The 10,000-nt window shown below is 56.7% G+C and overlaps 1 protein-coding gene across 1 annotated transcript in view; it reads left to right on the top strand.

The window, feature by feature from the left end:
* SKOR2 (SKI family transcriptional corepressor 2) overlaps positions 1-10,000 on the top strand; it is a 37,784-nt gene that overhangs the window by 515 nt on the left and 27,269 nt on the right. The window contains exons 2-3 of the mRNA XM_054054554.1: positions 6,685-8,119; positions 8,270-9,018. Coding sequence (XP_053910529.1) covers positions 6,718-8,119; positions 8,270-9,018 — 2,151 coding nt within the window. The 5' untranslated portion in view covers positions 6,685-6,717. The remainder of the gene's footprint in view (positions 1-6,684; positions 8,120-8,269; positions 9,019-10,000) is intronic.

Raw genomic sequence — 10,000 nt, 5'->3', positions numbered from 1 at the left:
GGATAAGCCGCGGATCCCCCACCCCCCGGGCAGCTCCGCACCCTTACGGCGGGGGGAAAGTGAGGATGTAACCCTGGACTCTCCAACTGGTTTCTTGTCCGGGAAGGGGCTGTTTTAGAGGATGAGGTGGTGGGATACGAGGGGACCATCATCCTGGAGGGAGATACAGAGGCATCTCCTCCGCTTTGTGGGGTTTAACAGCCGGAGGGAAACGATAGGTTGGAATTTTCTTTAAATTATTGGGTTTTTACGGGCTGCTCGCCCACAGCTTTGGGAGTCCGAGAGCTGGAGGGGTCCTGGGGAAAGCCCTTTCCCCTCCGCAAGCCCTTGCTCGACGGGCACCTGCTTGTTGCACAGCCCCTGCCCCGGAGCAGGAGCTCATCCCGGTCTACAGAAACCCTTGGAAGCGTTTATATAGACCTGGCTTTATCGAAGCGTGCCTATAGCAGAACACCTTCCCCGGCAACTCACTTTTTTAATGTAATCCTGAAATAGAGAAGGAGGGAGGGAGGGGACGAGAGGGATGCGGTGGTGGAAGAGGAAAGAAGTTGCATTTGGGGTTAGGGAGGGAGAAGGTGACGAGCCAGACCCCTAAATGGGTAGTGGGAATTGTCAAGGAGTGCAGGAGCGTAAAAGCCAAACAATCCCAATCCCCACAGGTTGTTTATTCCTCATAAAATACAACTCTACATAGCAGGAAGTTACTGCAAACATTTATCAATAATGAATGAATCTCCTGTAATAAAATACTCGCATAATTAGCTACAGTCAAGTACGTGCATTATGTCAAGGCTTTTGCAACTCTTTGTTGAAAATCCGACTTGGACAAATCCTCTCAAACAGCCTTTTAAGGAGTAAAGGGGGGAAAAAAAAACCAAACCAACCAACCACCCCAGGAGCAAAGAACCACCTACCATTTCTCCTTCTTTTATGCCATTTCTGAAACCCAAACCGTAACTACTCCTGAAATATAATGGAAAACTCTTTGGTGAATTCAGAAGAGTCATTAACATTCAGCTTTAAGTGAATGTTAACAGTAAATAAAGAAATCTCTTGATTGTAATAGTTGCAACAAAGCAATAATAAACCAGTGGGTGGTCATCAGTAATGATAAATGTATCATTATTACTGTGTGTTGGGGAACAGGGTTTGGAAAGTACTTCAGACTTTTTAGTGGCAAGCTTGGTGGCAATTCCTTTCTTAGCCTAGGAAAGAGGAAAAAAAAAAAACCCATATAATTTTATACACAATTTGGGCGAAATAAATTTAAATCTGTATATTACATTTTTAATTTCAAGATAGTAATTAAAGCTGCTTCATTATATCTCCTCTGAAAGTCTCAGCGCTCATCTTAATTGCCTGTTTGTACAATCTGCTTTCTAAGACACCCAAGGTTACTGGGTTCTGGAAGACGCAAAATCGAATTATTTACTGACGTGATGAGCCTTTGCCCCATGGCGTCACAAGTCCCTCGGAAGTTTTGGGCTCTCTGGTCCCCAATTACAGCCCAGTCGAGTCCTCACTTTTCTGCTTTGGAAGTTCGTTTCTAATTTAAGGGAAGCGGGAACGTTTCTGATGGAAGATGTTCGACACGCTTTAATTTATGCGTTTGAATGGGGGTGGGGGGGAGAGAATCAATAGTAGAGGTGTTTTTTCGTTTGGGATTTATTTTTTCTCCTCCCTTCCCGCCCCCTGGGGGGTTAATTCACCCACATCTAAACTTGCAGCTCCTTTCCTCCCTGCCACCCCCGTCCCCAGAAATAAACACAGCCGCGGTTTTAGGCGCTGAGGGGTGGGATGTGGAGCACCCATCCCCTCCCGGGCTGACGGTCCCTTCTCTTATGATGAAATAAAATCACAAATCGCGGGGGTTTGGTTTTTGGGGTTTTTTTTCTGTGCCGCTTCTATTCGGGAGGATGATGCTGGGGCGGGGGGGGGGGGGAAGCTGGCACGGATATCAGCATCTAAGGTCTGCACGTACCTTCAGCGAGGACCACCTCGGGGTCTGATGGCTCGGAGCAGGTTAAATTGAGAAGTTGAGAGCTTTCCTCAGACAAAAGATGCCGTTCAGGCTCCTTCCCTTCAGCCGCCGGTTTGCAGCTACCGGAGGGAAATGGAACTACCCAGAAATGCCCCATCCCTAAACTCCCTCGTTGCCTTCAGAGAGGATCGCGCCGAGCCTTTCGCCCTCCCGTTCTTATGATTATGGATGCATCTTCCCGAGGCGTCCTCTTGCCACTGGAAAAACTCCTCGTAGATCCCTGCCCTTTTGTTGTGCCTAGCCTGGTTATTCAGGAGCAGAGACAAAAGCCCGAAGTGATGCGATCTAAATGAGCTCCGGGGTTTTCCAGATGGGACCACCTCTATTCCAAATGCCCTCTCCGCTTAATATAATAAGGCGCGGTTTAAACAAAAAATACCGAGGAAGGAGCTGCGCTCTGGACCAAACACCGCAGTGAAACCTACGCTTCCCCACCCCCCCCCCCCCCCAAAAAACAAAAAGTATTTTAAAACCTTCATTTTTCTGCCTGGATTTTGTTAGGAAAGGCGGTTTGCTAACGATACCTCGTGTGCCTGCAAGTTTCCATGGGATGCGGAGGGGTGGGAGGAGGAGGGAATAGATGCGCTCATAGGGGAGATGGTTTTCTTTGTGGTTTTTGAAACGCATCGAGGTTATCTTCCTCCTCGCAGACCCCCTGCTGAGATATTTAAGCCCCGCGGGAGTAAACACAGGCCGTGAGGGTGGGTTGGGGTTGGTTTGGCCACTTTTCTCGGCTGCTCGTTTGGAGTCGGAGCGATAGGCAGCGAAAAGATATGATGCGGTGGATGGGGAATCGAGAAAAGGAGCCAGGACTCGCTTTTATCCTTTCCAGGCTAAAAAAAAAAAGCCTGGAAGAAGTTTTTTTTTCCCTCCTCAAACACCTTCCCCAGTGTTTCCAACACAGCCGTTTGCAAAGGGGAATAGCAAAGAATGAAATGAGCGGCCGTGATTGAAGGGCTCTGCCCGGGGAGCAGCTGAGGGACCTGGGGGTGTTCAGCCTGGAGAAGGGGAGAACGAGGGGAGACCTCACCGCTCCCTGCGAAAGGAGCTTGTGGTGAGGTGGGTGCTCGTCTCTTCTCCCAAGTAACAAGTGGTGGGAAGAGAGGAAACGGCCTCAAATTACGCCAGGAGTGGTTTAGATTGGATATCAGATGCCTTTACCGAAAGAGTGGAGAAGCATTGGAAGAGTCTGTCAAGGGAAGTGGTGGAGTCTTCATACCTGGAGGGATTAAAAAAAAGTGTGTAGATATGGCACTTGGGGACACGATTTAGTAGACACGTTTGGACTGGATGATCTAAAAGGTCTTTTCCAGCCCTACTGATTCCACTAAGGTGGACGCCCCATCTCAAGCCTGGATTCCCGTGGGTCCAGGCTGGTCTCCCCCGACCCGCGGCGTTGGCGATGGGGTCGCCACTGTTCGGAGCATCCTTGCTCGCCCCGTGGCCACCTGCGGGACCCTCCCGGTCTCGGGAAGGACTGCCCTTTCCCCAGCAAGCAGAGCTCGCCCCCATACCCTCGTTGCCATCACGCTATCCCACGAGATTTCCCAACAGGTTTGAGCAGGGAAGAAAAAAAATCAAGTAGAGAGCTGTATATTTTTACCCCTTTTCCCCAAGGTGGTGGTGAGGATCTCTGCTCCCACTTCGGAGAGATCCACCGAGCCAGGACCCCTCGGTCTGGCATTGCCCCAGGGCCTGGCATCCCCCTCCCCTCCCCAGGGACTGTCCCCATAGTTTTCAGGTTTGCCTATAGAGGGAATTCAGGAATTTTCCGACGGAGTTCAAGGTTTCTGTCGCAGCGAGCATGTGGAGAAAGAAGTTTAGCTTTGATTTTCGTTTAGTCATCCCAAAATAAAGGGCAGGCGGCGTTTAACACCCCCCTCCCCAGACCGACCCTGCGTTCCCAGCCTCTCCCGGGGGGGCAGGACCGAGCTCGGGGGGCAGCTTCGTTTGAAGCCGCTTTGCAAAAACCCCCCCTTCCTCCCTTTCTCCTCCTTCAACCGCTTATTCCTCCTTTTCCAACGCCGGGCTCAGGGCCTGGGGAGAAGTTTTCCATCCCGGATTCTCCCGGGAATGGTCGGGGAAAAGAGACAAGGGGAGACGGGCTGCGGGGATGCAGGCACTGAGATTCTGCAAAAAACGGGCGTTTTCTCCCCAAAAAAAACTCCCTCCCGTGCACTCCTGGTGCGGACCAGGGAAAGAAGACAGGAGGGGAGATTTTCTCCGTGGCTTGGTGATAGATCACACGATGTGTGACACGGTTTTAACCAATAAAACAATTTGAATCAATTAGCTGGCGGAGGAGAGTTTTGAAGTGTAAAATTCATGTCAGCCCGGTTAGGAAGCATTGATTAAAATGTCACCGATGTGAGGCTTATCACAAGAAAGCTCCGTGCAAAAGGGCTCTGGAAAAAAAAAAGAAAAAAGTAGGAGAGGAGGGGAAAAGGGGGGAGCGACAGTGGCGGAACAGAGGCGAGCGGGGTTTAATCAGTGGCAGAAGTAATAAGGAGAGAGGCGATATATTTATTTTTGCAAAGTTAGCGGGGAACTGAGCGATCCGGGGGGGATCCGATCCTTTCGGAGGTGGGGGGAAAGCGGAGAAAGTCGGTGAGGTTTAGGGTGGATGCTTTGGGAAAGGTGGGTGCAGGGATCTTCACCTGGATTTGCGATGCTCGGGGAAAATAGAATTAAAGAAAAAAAAAAAGAAAAAGAGAATACCCACAAATACCAAGTTTTCGTAGCTAAATGTGCAGAAATGTTCATTTGCATGGAGCGAAAAAGGGAGATGGAAGCATTTTTGTTTAAAAAAAAAAAATAGATCGGAAACGTGTTGGGAAACACCTGGTGGTCCGGATGTCTTCTCAGTTTTGGATAGAAAGGAGGGTTTATTTTTCCTTTCCCCATTTTTCAGACGTTTTTCCTGGCTGGAAAGGACCTGATTTGAGCGGTTTTGGCACCCCCGCTCCCTCCCTCCTGCCGGGGTGGGGGACCGGTGTTTTTCAGGAGGAGAACGTGAGAAATCTACTTTTTTTACTGCCCCATATTCACTTGATTTCGGGGGGAGGGGGGGGAGGGGGAATAAGTAAAAAAATTATTCGCCTTTTTATTATTCCTTAACTGTGGGCTTAAAGCAATTAGTAAAAAAATATCGTATATGCGCCGTGATGCTCTTTGTGGGACCTTAAGGAACCTGGGAACGGATCCTTCCTGAAAGTGTTTTTGGTGAATGGTTGCAGGTGTTTGGGAAGGAGAGCGCGGTCGCAGCAGCCACTGGTGCCCACGAGGACACGGATGTGGCGAGAAATCAACTTTTTCTTCCTCTCTCCTCCTCTCTCTGCCTCGTAATTAGGACAGATATGTTAAAAAATGTCGTTTCCGAAAAGATGCGGCTTCTAATATCGAGGATATTCAGTTTCTTGGAAGCGATGAGGCTGGCACCAGGGGGTGGGGAGGGTGGGAGGAAAGGGGGAGAAAAGGTGGAAAAAACAGAACAAAAAGGGGGAAAAGTAGGGGAGAAAAAGAAGAGAAGGGGGAAGGAGGAAAAAGAAGAAGAGAAAGGAGTGAAAAAAAAACAAGAAAGGGGGGAAAAAGGAGGAAAAAGAAGAAGAATAGGGGAAAGGTGGAAAAAAGAAGAAAAGGGAGGGAAAGGAGAGAAAAAAGGAAGAACGGAAGAAAGGAAAAAAAAGAAAAGGGAGGGAAAGAAGGGAAAAAGGAAGAAATAGGGGAAAGGAGAAAAAAATAAGAAGAAAAGGGACAGAAAGGAGAAAAATAAAATGAATAAAAGGTAGAGGAAGGCAAAAAAAAGCCAAAGCACATCCCACCTTCCACAGTTCCGTCCCCGAGCTCGGCATCCCCTCGCCAGGAAACGATGCTCGGAGCCCGGGGGGGGAGGGAGCCCGGGCCCCGACGGGGCGGCCGCATCCCGGTGCGGGGAGGGAGGGATGGAGGCATGGGGGAACCGGACCCCCCTCCTCCTTTCGTCGCCCCCCCCCCCTCCGCCGCTGACGTCACCGTGCCCACGTTGGGGGGCGACACAGGCGAGGCGAGGCGCGGAGCTTCCGCGCTTCGCACCGAGGGCTCCGACCGGGTACCGGGAACGGGGATGCTCTTCCCTACCGGCAGCGGCACGGATAGAGCGCGGCCGCGGAGGTAACGGGAGCCATGAGGGGGAAGGATGCTCGGGGAGCATCGAAACTTTGATTTTTATTCACTCGCCTTCTGCGCTTTCCCGCGGATGCTCCGGTCCTGGGGATGCGGAGGGAGGTATCCCGCCGGGAAGGATGCTCCACACGGGTTTCCAGGATGGGGACAGGTACAAGGCATCTCCGTTGCGTGTTTCGGGATGAACCGCACGTGTGTTGGAGCATCATCCTAACGGGAGCGGTTCGCTCCGTTATCCCCGCATCCGCGGTGGGTTCGCTCCGTTATCCCCGCATCCACGGTGGGATGCGCACGTCGGAGAGCCGGGCAGATCCCCGGAGGGGGGTCAGGGTGGGTTTTTCTTGGGGAGGGTATGAGGGTAGCAAGCTAGGAGACACAGGGTGGGGGAGGCGGTGCTTGTGCGGAACACCCCCTCCTCCTCCCCATCCCCATCGGTTCCCGGCTGACTGCGCTGTGCCTCTCTCCCCACTCCCCACCCGCAGCTGGAGCAGAGCATCCCCCCCGGCGCTGAAACGATGGCCACCAGCCCTCTGCCCGGCCCCACAGACATCCTGCTGCCCTCGCCGTCCAGCGCGTACCCGCCGGACCCCATGAACCAGCCGAGGTCCGGCCACGCTGCCATGAAGCCCAACCAGGTGGGGCAGGTGATCCTCTACGGCATTCCCATCGTCTCCCTGGTCATCGACGGGCAGGAGAGGCTGTGCCTGGCTCAGATCTCCAACACCTTGCTGAAAAACTTCAGCTACAACGAGATCCACAACCGGCGCGTGGCCCTGGGCATCACCTGCGTGCAGTGCACGCCGGTGCAGCTGGAGATCCTCCGCCGAGCCGGAGCCATGCCCATCTCCTCCCGCCGCTGCGGCATGATCACCAAGCGGGAAGCCGAGAGGCTCTGCAAGTCTTTCCTGGGGGAAAACCGGCCTCCGAAACTGCCGGATAACTTCGCCTTCGACGTGTCCCACGAGTGCGCCTGGGGCTGCCGGGGCAGCTTCATCCCCGCCCGCTACAACAGCTCCCGAGCCAAGTGCATCAAGTGCAGCTACTGCAGCATGTACTTCTCTCCCAACAAGTTCATCTTCCACTCCCACCGCACCCCGGACGCCAAATACACCCAACCCGACGCCGCCAACTTCAACTCGTGGCGCCGACACCTCAAGCTGACCGACAAGAGCCCCCAGGACGAGCTGGTCTTCGCCTGGGAGGATGTCAAAGCGATGTTCAACGGCGGGAGCCGAAAGAGAGCGCTGCCGCCCGCCCCGCCGGCCCCCGCCGCCGCCGCCCCGCACCCCCTGGGCTCGGTTAAAGCGGCCGCAGCCGTGGTGGGGGGCGGGTTGCTGAGCCCGCACCTCCTGGCCGCCCCGCCGGAGCTGCACCAGAAGCGGCCGCGCTTCGAGGAGGACGAGGAGCTGCAGGAGGCGGTGGCGGCGGCAGCGCACGGAGGGAAAAGCCCTCGGAGCTACCCGGTCATCCCGGTGCCCAGCAAGGGTTCCTTTGGAGGCGTGCTCCAGAAGTTCCCCGGCTGCGGGGGGCTCTTCCCGCATCCCTACGGCTTCCCCGCCGCCGCCTTCGGGCTCTGCCATAAGAAGGAGGAGGGAGGAGGCGGCGGGGCTGATGCTCTCGGCGGGGCGGCCGCGCACAAGGCTGCGGGGGGAGCTGCGGGCGGTGGGCTGTCGGGGCTCTTCTGGCCGGGCAGGAAGGATGCTGCCTTCTACCCGCCCTTCTGCATGTTCTGGCCGCCCCGCACCCCGGGCGGGCTGCCGGTGCCCACCTACCTGCAGCCCCCGCCGCAGCCCCCCGGCGCCCTGGGCTGCTCGCTTGGAGACGGGGCGGGATTGCTGCGACAGGCGTTCCTGGACCTGTCGGAGCCTGGGAGCGAGGCGGGAGCTGCGGGGCTTGGAGCTGGAGCTGCGGGGTTGGGTGCGGGAGCTGCGGGGCTGGGAGCTGGAGCTGCGGGGCTGGGAGCAGGAGCTGCGGGGCTGGGCGCTGGAGGGCTGAGTGCGGGAGCTGCGGGGCTGGGAGCAGGGGGTGCGGGGCTCGGTGCTGGAGCTGCGGGGCTCGGTGCTGGAGCTGCGGGTCTGAGCACGCCGCCCTCCGGCGCTCCCTCCGCTGCCTCCACCGCACGGGACCCGCTGTTCGAGTCGCCCTCTGGAGGCGCGGATCCCGCCTCTCCCGCTGCCTCCGACGGCGGCGGTGGCGGCAGCGGGAGGGTCACCGCGCATCACCCGCACCCGCTGGAGGCGGCGGCGGGGCGTAAGGCGGGCGGCGGGTACCACCACTCCAGCGCTTTCCGGCCCGTGGGAGGCAAAGAGGACTCGGAGAGCCTGGCGAAGCTGCACGGGGCGCCCCGCTCCGCCTCGTCCCCGCTGCAGCTGCTGCTGCCGCCGCACCCCGAGGATGCCGCGGGCTGCGAGCGCATCCCGCTCCCCGCGCATCCCCACCACCGCCTCCTCTCCCCCGGCGGCACCAGCGAGGACAGCAGCGAGGAGGAAGAGGAGGAGGAGGAGGAAGAGGAGGACGAGCCCGAGGTGGACGTCGAAGGGCACAAGCCCCCCGAGGAGGAGGAGGAAGAGGAGGAGGAGGAGGAAGAGCCACGTGGAGGAGAACCCGTGGCGGCCGCCGGCCGCTTCCCGGCTGCGCGGGGCTCGCTGGAGAAGGGCAGCCGGGAACGCCACGCCGGCTCCTTCCCCCGGGCTGACGAGAAGCCCGGCGAGGGTCAGGCTCCATCGCAGCCGCATCACGGGGCGCCCCGGGCGGGCAGCGGCGGCAGCAGCCCGGCTCAGCATCCCTCCCTGGAGGAGCAGCCCGCCTACAAAGATGTAAATGTCCCCTGCAGGACCTTTCCCAATGGCTGCGAGAGACCCGCGGGGTGGGGAAGGGATGGAGCAGAGGGTCTGGGTGCGGGTAGAGCATCCCCAGCCGCCATTTTGGATACAGGGCACCCCCGGCCGCCATCTTGGGCGCTGGGTACCACCCGCTGCCCTGTGAGGGACAGGGCGTCCCCTTCCTCCATCCCTCACGCCTGTCAGCCCAGAGCCGGGCCTGGTGCGCCATCAGCACGGCCCTTCAGGGGTGCTGGACCCACCCTGCTCCTCTCAGCCCCTGAAACCAGAGAATCACATAGAATGGTTTGGGTTGGAAGGAATCTTAACAGCCCCTGTGTTACTGCCCTTCGTCGTTCCCTCTGTATTCATGGTGTCTGCCCAGGGAAGACATCCTATGGAAAACGCAAGGACACATTCTCTTCTTGCACCTGTGTTATCATAGAACCATGGAGTGGTTTGGGTTGGAAAGGGCCTTAAAGAAGTTGTGTTAGTGCACTTAGAACTATGGAATGGTTTGGGTTGGAAGGGACCTTAAAGCCCCTCCAGTCCCACCCCCGGCCATGGGCAGGGACACCTCCCACTGGATCAGGGGCTCCAAGCCCCATCCAACCTGGCCTTGGACACCTCCAGGGATGGGGCAGTCACCACTGCTCTGGGCAACCTGGGCCAGGGCCTCACCAAGTCAAGGTGGCCCCACCACCCTGAGGCAGCTCGTGCAGGCACACCCATCCCTGTGCTGAGCTGCTTCGATGGCGCTGATGCTCTGCTCAGCTTGGCAGGGTGCTGAGCCGTCTCATTTAAACTACATATCACCTAAAAACATTGGATCAGGTGATCCTTGAGGTCCCTTCCAACCTGGTGTTCTATGCTGTGATCGATAGCTCAACCATCCATCCTTAGAGCAGCCTTTCGGTACTGAAAGGAGCTACAGGAAAGCTGGGGAGGGGCTCTTGATCAGGGAGTGCGGGGACAGGAT

Source organism: Cuculus canorus, chromosome Z, assembly GCF_017976375.1.
Source record: "Cuculus canorus isolate bCucCan1 chromosome Z, bCucCan1.pri, whole genome shotgun sequence".
NCBI lineage: Eukaryota > Metazoa > Chordata > Aves > Cuculiformes > Cuculidae > Cuculus > Cuculus canorus.
The sequence above is the reverse complement of the archived record's forward strand: the minus strand, read 5'-3'. Positions and strand labels throughout refer to the sequence as shown.